Source organism: Melanostigma gelatinosum (assembly GCF_949748355.1).
Source record: "Melanostigma gelatinosum genome assembly, chromosome: 13".
NCBI classification, from domain to species: Eukaryota; Metazoa; Chordata; class Actinopteri; order Perciformes; family Zoarcidae; genus Melanostigma; species Melanostigma gelatinosum.
Genome location: NC_136646.1, coordinates 5,525,452 through 5,539,729, shown reverse-complemented (window position 1 = coordinate 5,539,729; position 14,278 = coordinate 5,525,452). Strand labels below are relative to the sequence as shown.

The window sequence follows — 14,278 nt, the reverse complement described above, 5'->3', positions numbered from 1 at the left end:
GAGAGAGAGAGAGAGAGAGAGCGTGCTGTCATTGGTATGAAGGCATGGCAGGCCGTACATAACAACATATTCATAACAGCTCCTCTGTCTGGAGTAAACAGCTGTTGCTGCTGAGTCCTGTGCTTCAGCAGCACCGACCCGTCTTTCAGTGCTGATGACACGTGGAACCTTCACAGTGTCTGCGTTCAGATTATGAAGTGACTTTTAGACATTCATGCTCACGGCACATGAAAAACAAAAAGTATGTTCACACATACATGAATACTCTGGAAAGATCGAAGACAACAATACATTTTTTGTTTTCATAGCTCCAGCATAAAAAGGCATATAAAGGCCATTGTAGGCATAAAAAAAATCAAATGAATACAATTAAAAAGTATGAGGGAGGGGGAGGGGGTAGTATTCAGACAGAAAAAACAAATATTACATGAAACAACCTCTAATCTCTCCAATTAAAGTGGTTCATTTATGAGAAAAACACTTTGAATATTCCCCCGAGATTACACCTCATCACACCACACATGTCCTACATTTGCAACTTTAGTCTCTTTAATATTTCTTTACTTCATAATCTCATGGAACATTTTAGGTCGTTATAACTCGCTGGTTATTAAACATCAAACGCAAACTAAATCAACGTCCTCCCTCAACTTTGACCTCTTGTAGTCGTGTGTACAAGGCTCACCTACACAGCAAGCCTCCCGGAGGCTGCTCTGCGTTGGAGGAGTTGGTGGTTCTGCTGAGCTGTGCTGAGGGAGGGTTCTCACTCTGCCCTCATTGCTATGAATGTGTTGGCGATGATATTAGAAACATGCTCAGTATGATGCAACAGCATCACACTGAGCATTACAACACTCAACCTGCTGCTGCAGTATAGGTCCATTAGGTGTACCTAATAAACTGGCAACTCAGTTTAGATCATCTGGTTTATCTGTGAAGTTAAGCTGTGAGTTGTTTGTTCAGCTTCTGTTTGCTGATGGTATCTGCTGACGGTGATATCGTCAGTACGTGTGGACCCAGAGGGTTCTGCTGAGCAACGGCAGTGATTCACAAAATAAACAGTCACGATACAGGCTACCCAAACTCTGAATTTAAAAACTCATTTTACAAAATCAACCTTATTTGTTAACGCTTCATTGAGGTCCTCGTGATTACTGTTGTTTAACAGGCAATACGGCTTATGAGTCCTTTTACAATGCTTATTAACATGAACAAGTGTTTATAAGACTATAAGTGTACATGTATGATCATCATTAATAAGGACAATACAACATAATAATGCACTTATTAATAACTATAAACATATAAACACATACAATAAATGTGTGATGATGGTATTACTAACACTTGTTATAGTCTTGATAACACATACTGTTTATAAGCATCTTTTCAGGACTTATAAAGGCCTTATGACCCATTAAGTAACGCTTGTTGGCCTTAATATAACGTGTCAGCATGTATTGGTGCTCCTCACTGTGAGCGTGAACAGCGTGTGTGACGGGCTTTGAAGTCCTCTCATCCTCTCATCCTCTCAACATCCCGGCTTGTTTTTATCAAAACCTGACTGACTGATAAAGCAGCGGCTTCTATGTATTAAGGTATATATCAGACTACTTGAGCCCGTTCTGTGTCAGATAGCCAGCTATCGTAGAACACCTCTCTTCATGAGTCGGTGTAACTCACACAGCAGCGTGAGGTTTTCTCGGCGAGCTGTCTGAGGAGAGCGCGGTCGGCCTCGCTGCCGCTGCCGCTGCTGCTGCCGCTGCCGCTGCCGCTGCTGCTGCCGGGGGTTTGTCTTTCCAGCCAAGATGCAATTTGGCTGCCCTCGGCCAGCGCCGGAGCCCTCCGTCTCTTAATAACTGCCACTGTTATGAAGTGTTGACAACTAATATCGGGGGATAATTCAGCCAGCACGCCCGGACCCCCCTCTGCTTTATTAAGAACCTGAATGTTTTCAATCCCCTCCAGCATGCAGCCTGAGTGTGTTGTATTCTCTCTTCCTCTCTGGCTCTCTCCATTCAGTCCATCATCATGTACCTGCTTCTTACTGACTCCCCTTTACAATGTTTTGTGTACGTTTCTCCCATTTTCATTCTCTTTATTCTTCGGGTTTTTTGTGCCCCTGTTTTCCTCTGTTTTGTGACATGCCATGGACTTCTATCCCTGCCATCATCCCTTCCTCCGTGTGATCTCCTCTCTTCTACCCTCCAGCATCAGGAGGAGCTGAGAGCGGCAGCAGCGGGGAGAAGAGTCCCACCGGCGGCTCGTCGGCGTCGTCCAAGCGGGCCCGCACGGCGTACACCAGCGCCCAGCTGGTGGAGCTGGAGAAGGAGTTCCACTTCAACAGGTACCTGTGCCGGCCGCGCCGCGTGGAGATGGCCAACCTGCTCAACCTGTCCGAGCGCCAGATCAAGATCTGGTTCCAGAACCGGCGCATGAAGTACAAGAAGGACCAGAAGTCCAAGGGCCTGAGCTCCAGTTCCGGGGGCCCCTCGCCGACCGGCTCCCCGCCCCTGACCATGCAGTCCTCCGCCAGCTTCCTCAACTCCATGCACCCCATGGTAGGGGGAGGCGGGGTCGGCTACGACGTCCCGTCTCCGCCGTCCTTCAGCAAACCCCACCAGGGAGTGTCTTACTCCATGTCCACTGCCTACTCCAACGTCCCCATGAAGGGCTGTCCCCCCCAACAGAAGTACGGCGCCCCGGACCCGGACTACGGCGACCCCCATCCTCACCATGGCCTAGTACAGGCCAACAATGCTGGCTACGGGACTCCCACCAACATGCAGGCCAGTCCAGTCTACGTGGGGGGCGGCAGCTACGTGGAACCCATGCCCGGCTCGGGGCCCTCCATGTACGGGCTAAACCACCTCGGCCCTACGCCGCCCCACCACCAAACCATGGACTACAACAGCGCGGGGCCCATGTCGGCCGCCAACCAGCACCACGTGGGCGGAGGGGGGCCCCCGGGGCCCTGCGACCCGCCCACGCACCCGACGTATACCGAGCTGTCGGCTCACCACACCTCGACTCAGGGCAGAATCCAGGAAGCACCCAAGCTCACTCACCTGTAGCAGGTTTGGAACAAAAACCGAAAACGTAGGAAGTAGTGAAGACAACTCACAGAAGGCGTGACACCACGCGACTCACTGACAGACGAACTGACATACGGGGACTCTACTGCTGCAACGGGACGGCAGGAGAGACAACGGGAGACAGACGGGCCGTCCAGTTGGTCCTTTGCTGTGGACCTGTCCACCTGTGTTGTCCAGCCACCTTGTTTCCACGGCCTTCTGAATAGGGCTAAGCCTTCACTGCTCTCTTTCAAGTGCAGCTCATTTGATTTAAGAAACACAATGCTTGTGCCTGTTATTAAGAAGCATGAACACAAACCATTTATGTTGCTCAGAAACCTAAACTGAAGGCGCTCCGCAGTGTCGCGCGACTGAAATCAACGGTAGTTGCCAAACATGTACAAGTATTTTTTAATAACCGGGACCAAATTTACTATTTTACATCCTCGTACAAGGAAATGATTTCTTTTACACGAGCCTTTTTAGAGCAATTTACACTCTGCAGCGTCCCAGGTGAAGCATATTGTAGGCGCGGGAGAAGAAGTGTCCAGTCAACGTCTCCCACGCCCCCCCCCCGGGGACCACAAATGTCAGGAAGCTGATCTGGCGGCACCGGTGCAGAGACATATCGGCAGCTGAAGGCGAGCGCCGTAGTTCAGTCTGCGCTGTCAATCAGAAAACTGCGATGTGGACTATTTCAGTTCTTCTGTTGCAGAATATCTCAGCAACAGAAAAACAAACACGTCAGTGTTTGTGTCAGTTGTGTCAGTGCATTCTCTTTGCATAATGTACACAGCAAAATAAATGCAACGCGTTGTGTGTGTGTGTGTGTGTGGGTGGGTGGGTGGAGCACACTGCAGCTGTAGCTCAGCTAGCATGTTTAGCATGTTTCAAACTGTACGCTGGTGATATACTCACACACACACAACAAGCAGCTCTCCCGCCTGGTAAATGAAATAGTTGAGATTTGAGTGAGCGGGTTGACGAGGTGGTCAGATTGATGACGCTGAGCACATGGCAGCACGGGTTGTTGTCAGCCGGGCCGAGCTGCGTGGTGAGCAGCACACGTGTACAACATACGAGGTCACGTGACAAACACTGGACGTCCTCCCCTCCCGCTGTCTCCTCCCGCCTCCTGCCAGACCGAAGCAATACTAACCCACCGGCTCCTGTCTGTGGCAGCAGCACATGGCTTCTGAAGGAGCCCCCCCCCCCCACACACACACACACACACATCAACCACATGTGCACCCACCGCCCCCTCCCATCAATCTAAACAGGGTTTAAGAAGCTACAAGCTCAAAGGCTAAGCTAGCTCCCATGTAGACGCACATCTGCGCTAAGCGAAGCTCGCGCCTCCACACACACACACACACACACGCCCACACGCACAGCAATGCTAAGCTAGCTTCCTTTTGTTGACATACATCCACAGCCAGGTGAGCAGCTGTTGACATCTTTACACAAACACAGGAGAGGACATGGAAGAGACATTTTAATGTTCTTGTTTTAGCACATCATCGACACAGGGTAAATAATAAGAGTGGAGAACACTATTTATTTATGTTTGGGTAAGTCATTGCCCCTCTCTCTCACTCTCTCTCTCTCACTCTCTGTCTCTCTCTCTCACTCTCTCTCTGTCTCTCTCTCACTCTCTCTCTCACTCTCTGTCTCTCTCTCTCACTCTCTCTGTCTCTCACTCTCTCTCACACTCTCACTCTCTGTCTCTCTCTCTCACTATCTCTCTGTCTCTCTCTCACTCTGTCTCTCTCTCACTCTCTCTCTCTCTCACTCTCTCTCACTCTCTGTCTCTCTCGCTCACTCTCTCTCTGTCTCTCTCTCACTCTCTGTCTCTCTCTCTCACTCTCTCTCTCACTCTCTCTCTCTCTCACTCTCTGTCTCTCTCTCTCACTCTCTCTCTGTCTCTCACTCTCTCTCACTCTCACTCTCTCACTCTCTCTCTCACTCTCACTCTCTCTCACTCTCACTCTCTCACTCTCTCTCACTCTCTCACTCTCTCACTCTCTCTCACTCTCTCTCTCTCACTCTCACTCTCTCTCTCTCTCTCACTCTCTCACTCTCTCTCTCACTCTCTCACTCTCTCTCTCTCTCTCTCTCTCTCTTTGGAAGGTTTCTCTTTGGCTACATCAGCGAACACCAATGCAGAATTTGTCCTATATCGTTTTGTTTTGTTCTCACATATCTTGACTTGTAACATGGATACAGGGTATATATTTGAACATAAATGCATGTCCCAGATATGTGAGCTGATGTGTGTCACACTTTGTTTTGTTAAAAACAACCGGGTTTATTTGTTGAACGGTTTCTGCTGTTCTGGGAATAAACCTCCCGTATTGTTTTTGTTTTTTTAAAGTGTAGATCTACACAAAAGCTTTTCACATCCGGGCGTCATTGTTGCACTTAGAGTTTACATTTTGATGGTTAAAGGTAAAAATAATAATGATGATGAAATCTTATTTTGAAGACGGAAGGCCCTCCAATCAAAGCGTCTTCCGCCAATGTGTGTTCAGGTGAACATTCATATATGAATATTTATTTGTTATAGCCAGTTTAAAAAAAGACTTTCTGTTTTGTATTATTATTATTTATCCTTCATGTATTTATATCGAGAAAATACTGTACTTTTTTAGTATTTACCTGTTATGAAAGAAAAAAAAACGTTGTGTTTCTTCTTGTCCATTGTACTGAAGTTACATTTTATTTTTTAGTTCTTGTATTTTAGAAGAATACGTAGTTTCTATGTTCCTATAATGACCCTTGTACATACATGTCTTGGCTTGTACAGGGAAACAGGCGAGGATGGGGATCGCTGACGCGTCCGTGCATAGTCGCAAACATTTAGACAAACTACTAGCTGGAGAAAAAGAACGAGTCTTTCTTTGTCCTTTGTAGCTCCTCTTTTCTTTCATTGTTGAGAGGGTTGTCTGTCGAACAATTCTTGAATAAAATGTTATGTTATTCACAGATATCTTCGGTTTGTTTATGATTCTCAGGTCCTTATTCAAACGTTATCGTCCGTATCAGCAGTGTTGCTGTCAGGTCAAAACCTGCTGCGGCCAGTTGTGTTGACTTTAACCAACTGTGACAAAACAACTGTGAAAATCACCTCAACTTTTAAAGTAAAGTATGTTTTTGTTGATTATCAACTTGGACAAAATGTCAATACTGTCCCTTTAAAATCAGCTGACCTCAAGGAGAGAACCACAGAGCAACATGAAAAACCACTTTCTCAAAGTACGACGTAAAGCTGCAGGACAAATGACTGTTTATCTCCCACAATGCTTTGCTTTAAAGCTGCTGTGTGCTGCGTCCCGGCGTGGGGATCATGCGCGTTCTACCGCCATGTGATGTGACGGTGGAGGATCTGGTGTGACTTCTTTCCAACGAGCGGGGCTGACCTGACACTGACGGGTCAGCATTGGATATCGGGTCGATACCTCGGGGCTAAAGCACAGCATCGCTGTCACAAAACCCTCCGAATAATTACTTGTGAAGCCGAGAGTGACGTGTAACATGTCAGAAGTAAAGAAGAAATCTTTCGGGAAACTTCAAATCTGCTGTTCGTCTCTTTTGAGGCTTTAGAAAGAAGGCAAAGCGGCTGCAGGCTGTTCCAGTGCATGCTGCTCTGCTGCTATTCCGCTGGCTGGTGTTCATTTACTGAACTGATTACTAGCAACGACCCACACATGCCGATGTGTGTCAGACACCGGCCTCCATCCCAGTGAAGGTCTGAGGTCGGATCCAAGAACTGTTCCTGAACTAAAACCTGATACTTGTTGCTGCTTGTTCTTTTTCAAGAGTCCTCTCTCTGAGAAGGACTCATTGACTTTAGCTCTGTTCTTTGTGTCTGACAGCACCGTCGGTGTTCACCAGCACAAGCTCTCAGTGTTGCACAGCATCTGGAGGATTATATCTGACTGACCCAGATGCTGGGAAAACATTTAAGACTCAATTTCATGATTTAAAATAGAGTTGTTTTCATGTTGAGGTAATCCGTTCTGTTCAAAGGCGACTCTGATCAACACGCAAACGCTGCTGCTGAGGTGTCCTTGAGCAAGACACGAACGCCCCATCTGACCTCTTTCAATCCAGAGGTAGAACATAAGTGCTGTGACTTGAAGTGGTGAGCGAGGCCATGTGGTGGTTGGAAGCTCTGTGGAGCCGTCTCTTCCTTCTTTAAGTTCATCTCTGTGAGAAAGTTGGAGTTATTTAAATCTATTGGTCTCTTTAACCTCCTGGTTGATCGTTTATTTGACTTTCTTTTCATAATTGACTGCTGAGTGTTAACTCTCTGGGCTGACTTCATTTACTTTGCTCTTGCTGAGGATGTTCATTTCCCCTCTTGGGGTCAGAATAGTTTGACCCTTTTCAACAGATAGGGACCCAAGACACATTTCTTCTTAAAGGGACAGTTCACCCCCAGAAATCAAAAACGCATACTCTCACTTTTACCGGTGGTGCTATTCATGAATATAGGTAGTTGTGAGTGGGCTACTTTTTCGGAGACATCGGCCACAACAGACCTCGTGGTCACAACAACAGAGGTTGCTGTTGAGTTTTGTGTGATCGTCCTATTACATGGAGAGAAGACCGACTTCTTCTACGGACGACATCTCCAAAACAATCGACAACATGGATTTTGGAATGAACTGCCCCTTTAATGGTTTCTCTCTTTTCAACTATTTTTCCCTTATGTCTTTCTCGTCACATGCATGCTGATCCAACGTGTCCTGTGACGTTGTTTATGAAAAAAGGCCTGAGGCCTGCGCCTTGGCTCAGTCACATGGTCTCTACCCCCCCCCCCCCCTCTCTCTCGCACGCGCTTGTGCTGAGAGGCCTGAGAGCAGCATACAACTTGGGACATAAATCAGGCTCCCGTAAATAATGGCTGCACTTCCCTTTACATCTCCGTTGGACTAACAGACAATAAAAACACCAATAAGCAGAGATTGGATCTAATTTATTGCCTCATAAAAACAGGCGGAGGGCTCGGCTTCAGAGTAATACTGAAAACAGTATTACTGTGGAACACGCTCACCGCCAGGTCCGCGCACTGCTCTGGGGTCAGACATTACACTTGCATTAATAAGGTGACGATGTTTAGGCAGCGAATGTCTCAGGAAAAGTTGTCTGTCAGACGAGAACAGATGTCTTTATTCTATCATGCAGATAATAACACCAAGAGTTATAATAAATAAAAGCAGCCGATAGAAAAATCCTGCTTATTTAGATTTTGTTTTACTTTACTTTGGTGAATTTAAAATCTCAACTATCAATATTAAGTGGACTAATTATATGTTAAATTAGGTCAAATCAAAACGTATGTGGTAATAATAGTTGTTTTACACCGAGTAACCCTAAAACAAGAGAATTGACTGCCAAATAAAATAAAAGTCACAAATCTTTCACTCGACCAATCCACGCGTCCCGTGTGATAACTATGGAAAAACTGCCTCTGATCGCCATCAAAACTTCCAATAAAGTCGTCGGTATTTTCCAATAAAATACTGTTTTTTTAAATGAATATATATCATTTAGAAAATGAGCGTAAAAACGAGGTGAAGAACAGACAGCGAGCGGCCGCAGTGCATTGTGATGCCGGAGCTCAGGCAGCAGCTTGTGTCTGCTGCGTTCAATGGCCCTCACTCCCACGCGCATTTCTGCCTTTTTCCCTTCAGCCGTCTCTTTCATGTGTCAGGCGGGAAGAAGCCAAATGGCATGGGAACGAGAGGGCGAGCTCAACATTTGTATCTGAGTGGTTTTATTATTTGTATTTATTTATTTATTTTTTGTTCCCTCAACCGATACAATATAGCGCGTGACGTTTACATATGAGCGCATGTGCCGCGCGTAGAATCTGTGCGAAAAAGTAAAATAAATAAATAATAACACAGTGAGTAATGGATCTAAAGGGGGGGGGGGGGGGGGCGGAGGGTTGCTTGTTATTTAGGGAGAGAAGAGAGGCTGCTGTCAGCCTCTTTGCAGGGAGTGAAAGATTGATCACCGCACATTTTCTCCACACTCGGGGCTCCTCGAGCCCTCCCCAAAAATATCCTCCCGAGTTCCTGATCTTTATGAGGAAAAAAAAGATCATAAAAATCTACATGTGCTTCCTGTTGAGCCTGAAGGCCACTCAGCACACTCTCACGTTCTATTAGCTTTCGTATTATTGCTGCTGTATTATTAGTATTTTCTTTTACTACAGGAGACCCGCGCTCTCCCTCCTTTTTTCTAGCTGCACGGAGCGACCTCGCTGTGAACTCTCTCTCTCTCTCTCTCTCTCTCTCTGCGTAAACACACCGGACATTTTAACACACATACATTACACTGGAGAGAGAGAGAGAGAGAGAGAGAGAGGAAGAGAGAGAGAGAGAGAGCGAGAGAGAGGAAGAGAGAGAGAGAGAGAGCGAGAGAGCGAGAGAGAGAGAGAGAGAGAGAGAGGGAGAGAGGGGGAAGGCTATTTTAGTGGCATTATATTTAGACAACATCTTAGGGTTCCAGCTCTCTCACGCGCGCTCCTGCAACTATTAAAAAACAAAACATGATCCAATGATTAAAACAAAAATAAAGTACTTCCCTGTTAACTCTAACTGTCTCTGCTCTGCTACAAGCCGGTCTGCCTCATCTCCACTGAGTAGAACCTCCATCACCCTCTCCTCCTGAGCTGCTGCGCCATCTAAAACCCTCTCCAAGTATTTTTGAGCTGAGTGCTGTAAACACTGATTTATTTCCCGAGGAGCCATATTGTAAACGGTGCCGGCCAGCTCCGTCCACCCTAACCGTAGCATCACCCAGAGGACCAAAACAAAAATGTCCGAGAGATGCTCTGTAGTTTGTGCGTGTATAACACCGGGTCCATGGGATGCGACGAACCCGCCGCCCACACGGCGCACATGGCGTGCGGCCGCCTCGTCGTCTCTCCTCCGCCCCGCACGTTACCCCCCGTTAAGACCAAACAATAGCAGCCATCCTGATGCAGCCCCGCGTTGCCACAGCATTTGGTGGAAAAAAAAAATAATGCTGCTTCCCACTGCCATCGCCATCGCCGCCAGGGCCTGGACCCCCCCAACACCCGATTGGCTGTTTCGCGTCACATGATCAGGAATTGGCTGCAATTTCGCCCCATAGTTCTTCAGTTTAGCCTACCCATGGTCCCCATACGCGAGTAATATCACCAATTTACACAATTATTATATAGCCGCCGCGTTTACGCCATTGCGGTCGGGAGCTATACATGCGTGTGCGTTTTTTCCTTTTTTCCCCCCGAAGGAAACCATATTGTCTTGAGTGCGTGCGCGAGCGTGCGCGTTTATGTGTGTGTTTTTTTTGTTTTGTTTTTTTATTTTGGGGAAGGGATTGTTTCGGGGGTCTCGCCGTTCTGAGGTCGAAGCCGGTTCGAGGGAGCTATGAATTTTGAATTTGAGAGGGAGATCGGTTTTATCAACAGCCAGCCGTCCCTAGCAGAGTGCCTTACGTCCTTCCCAGCCGTCCTGGAGTCATTTCAAACTTCATCAATCAAGGAGTCGACAGTAATTCCGCCTCCCTTCGAGCACACCATCCCCAGCCTCAGCCCCTGCACAGCCAGCCATCCGAGACCGGCTGCTACGAGCCAGCAGAACCGGAGGACCTCCGTCGCCAATGGCCTCCAGACGAACCACCGGGGCGCCCAGCAGCCCTTCCCGCCCGGCCAGACCCCTGCCCTGGCCGTGGCCGCCCCGGACGGCCCGCTGACCCACGAGTTCCCCTGGATGAAGGAGAAGAAGTCCTCAAAGAAGTGCCCGAAGCCTGGGAGCGGCTCCAGCGGCGGCGGATCCATCATCCCCCCTGCCTCGTCCTCCCCGTCGCCGACCGCCTCCGGGTACGCTTCGGCGGGCATCGAGTCACCCACAGGTCGGTATGCTGGGAAGCTGGAGCCAGTATGTGTGCCCGTGTGTGGTGGGAGCGTGAAGGGTGTGCAGCATAGTGCTTTCATTTTCGGTCTGCATCTTCATGTCACTTCATAAACATCATTCATTACACACAGCATGGATTTGAGATGCCATTGTCGTTTTCTTCCTCAGTGTGTGCGTGTGTGTGTGTGTGTGTGTGTTGTGTGGTGCTGTAATGCTGTGTCAACAGGGTGGCCATATCCAGACCACTGCATTATGCTGCAGTGCTTTGCACTCTCCCATCACGCATGTAAACCTGCACCCATCACGTATATCTCTGTCACATCATTCATGTGGAATTCAGCTTCACGCTGAGCGCACGTGCCTCTCACACCAGCTTCCGTTTTATTCTGCATCAGAGCACAAATTTGCAAAATGCATATTGTCCACATCGAGTTAATAATTGTGCGTAAAGACGCACAGAGGTGGGTATTCCCCCTCTCTATCCAGCCTGCAGCCGGATTCATTCTGCTCACTGCTGTGATTTCAGCAGCAGCGTCTTCCCTGCCATTATATATTCATAACAACTGAGATGGCAGCCATATTGGATGGCGGTGTAGGGAATATAATGGCGAGGCAGTGGACACAATATGTTTGGTGGGGGCTGCAGGTGTGTGTGTGCGTGTGTGTGTGTGTGTGTGTGTGTGTGTGTGGGGGGGGGGGGTTATAAGCTACATACACAGAATACAGGCTGCACACAATCTGATCTTCATGGGTCTACCTCATTTCTGTCTTTTAAAACCGACTTCCAGCAATCACTGCATTTGTTACCCCCCCCCCCCCTCTTATTCATCTAAACACAAAATCCCACCCCGTTCATCTTAGTGGAATTTCTTTTTTTCCCTCTAGCTCCTTTCTCTCCCAATTTCCTGCTTTTATTTTTTCCCTGCATCTCATTCACAAAAAAAACATTTGTGATTTTTTTGTTATGTTCCCGCCACATCGGTTTCACGTGGACATCCCCACATTTCCTCCCTGTCCGGTGATTTATTTATTTCCCCCTCTCTCTTTGCACTCCTCTCAGCTCGTGCTGCAGCCGCCTCACAGCTTCACAGAAGAGAGAACCCCTCTTTGACTTTATGATCATCTGTCTTTATCTAACTTTTTATTATTATGATTATTTTAACAACCAACAAATTGGTCCGCTCTTACAGTTATGGCTTTGGCTGCTACTGTAAATGGGAGTATTTTTTTATGAGACTTTTTCATGTTTTATTATTTTTTATTGCAGACAGAAGAGCCCGGGGGTTTCTGCTCGGTGCTGAAGCAGTTATTTATTGGCTGGAAACCCTGCACGCAATAAAATATAGGCTGAAATTACAATTTGAAGTTTCAACAAAATATAAAATTAAAATAAAGAATTAACGAGGATAGCTTTTTCAGATCACACACAATAAATCCTCCACGTAATTCCTCTCTCCGTTGTATTTGTCTTCTGCAGACTCGAGCCAGGCGAGTCTGGATGGTGGAGGAGCCGGGTCCCGCCGGCTGCGCACCGCCTACACCAACACGCAGCTGCTGGAGCTGGAGAAGGAGTTCCACTTCAACAAGTACCTGTGCCGGCCCAGGAGGGTGGAGATCGCCGCCCTCCTGGATCTGACCGAGCGGCAGGTCAAAGTCTGGTTCCAGAACCGGCGGATGAAACACAAGCGCCAGACAACGCACCACCGGGACTGCGGAGGCCACGAATCCGGCGAGTTCGAGCCGCTCGAAGGCGCCGACGCCTCGTCTCCGTACTCGAGCCAGCAGCTGGAAGCATCTGGCACCGGGGAGGCTGAGTCGGACAGCGAGGCGGGGAGCTGCAATCCATCTTCGGCCGCCTACGCTGATGACAGCGGGGACAATGCACAACCCACGCCGGAGAAAGGAGGCCGACCGAGCCGCCCCGAACGCCCACCGTTGCCGGGAGCATCTGGCTCCTCCGACGCTGCCGCGGCTCGCCACTCTCCGCCAACGTTCACCGCGACGAACCCCGCGGATATACCGGGCCTGATGCAGCTCGGCGAGGCCGGGCTCGCAGCAGCAGAAGCAGCGTCTGCCCCGTCGTTCTCCGAGCAGCGGGACTCCTCCGTCTCCTCGACCTCGTCCTCTGCCGCCGCCGCCTCGACATCGCTCCCCGACCTGGCCTTCTTTGCCGGGGACGCCTGCCTGTCGCCGAGCCTGCAGAGCTCCCTGGATAGCCCGGTGGATTTCTCCGAGGAGGACTTCGACCTGTTCACGAGCACACTGTGCACCATAGACCTGCAGCACCTCAACTTCTGAGAAACATGAAACAAAGAACGAAGGAGCGCGTGGACGAGCAATCGAGCGGAGGAGACGGCACTGGAAGCTTCTCGGCAACATTCCTGAAACATTTCTGAATTAATATTCTGTTCCTTTTTAAAATCTATTTTTTCGTCTTCTTGCTGGTTTTATTTTACGACTGTAGTACCTAGTTTAAGAGAGTTGCAGTTCATTTTATTTCATTTTCTTTTTACATTTTAAACATCGAAGGGATTTCTATCTTTAATTTTTGCTTTTCCACGATCGAAACTTTGTGGATTTTTCTCTCCCCTTGTTCAGGTATTTATTGCCTTTCTTGTTTTTGTTCTGTACTGATTTACCTCATCAGTGTGGATTTCTTTCATCTCGTACATTCTGGTGCAGCTTCATGGATCCTTAATAACTTCTCAGGAACTGTTCACGGAGTCTAAGGTGCAGAAAGCTGGAGTGCTTTCTAGAAACTATCCCGACTGAAGAATGAATTCTTTCTCTCTCTGAACGAGACAAGACCAGAGAGAGAAGTCCTGCTGATGACCCGACTTTTAGACCCTAGTTTATTTATTGAGATTCTTTAATAGTGAAAATCCAAATTATTTATTGTACATATATTTTCATAGTGGAATAATAATAATAAAAAAAACACAAACATTTAAGATGTGGCCCATGTCGTTTTGTTTTATGAATTCCAGAGGTTCCTTTATAATAATGATGTGGATACGTGCAGCATTTAAAATCAGAATTCAGTGCAATTGTTCTTCCGCTAAGTATAATACAAAGTGAACATTTAGCAGCATATTTGACCATTTATTGTTCTCTTCATTATTATTTTGTTGCTGTTATTACTTACACGAGTGTAATATTTTGTATCTGCTATTTTATAGTATAAATAATTCTCATGCTATATTTATATATTGCAATTCATTATAAGCCTCTACTTCCCTTTTTATAAATCTTTTATAATTATTAAGGTTCAGATTGTTATTTTACTAAACA

At 47.5% G+C, this 14,278-nt stretch overlaps 2 protein-coding genes across 2 annotated transcripts in view; both read left to right on the top strand.

Annotated features, from left to right (window-relative positions):
* The window catches only part of hoxb3a (homeobox B3a), a gene marked incomplete at both ends in the record, with an annotated part of 4,073 nt that extends 999 nt beyond the window's left edge, over window positions 1–3,074 (top strand). Inside the window, one exon of the mRNA XM_079282460.1 lies at window positions 2,212–3,074. Within this exon, the coding sequence (XP_079138586.1) occupies window positions 2,212–3,074 (863 nt within the window). The remainder of the gene's footprint in view (window positions 1–2,211) is intronic.
* Window positions 3,075–10,501: 7,427 nt separating this feature from the next.
* hoxb2a (homeobox B2a) lies at window positions 10,502–13,285 on the top strand (the record flags this gene model as incomplete). Its single annotated transcript, XM_079281383.1, has 2 exons — window positions 10,502–10,985; window positions 12,465–13,285. The coding sequence occupies 2 exons, from the start codon at window positions 10,502–10,504 to the stop codon at window positions 13,283–13,285; spliced, it is 1,305 nt and encodes a 434-aa protein (XP_079137509.1).
* Between the last annotated feature and the right edge of the window lie 993 nt (window positions 13,286–14,278).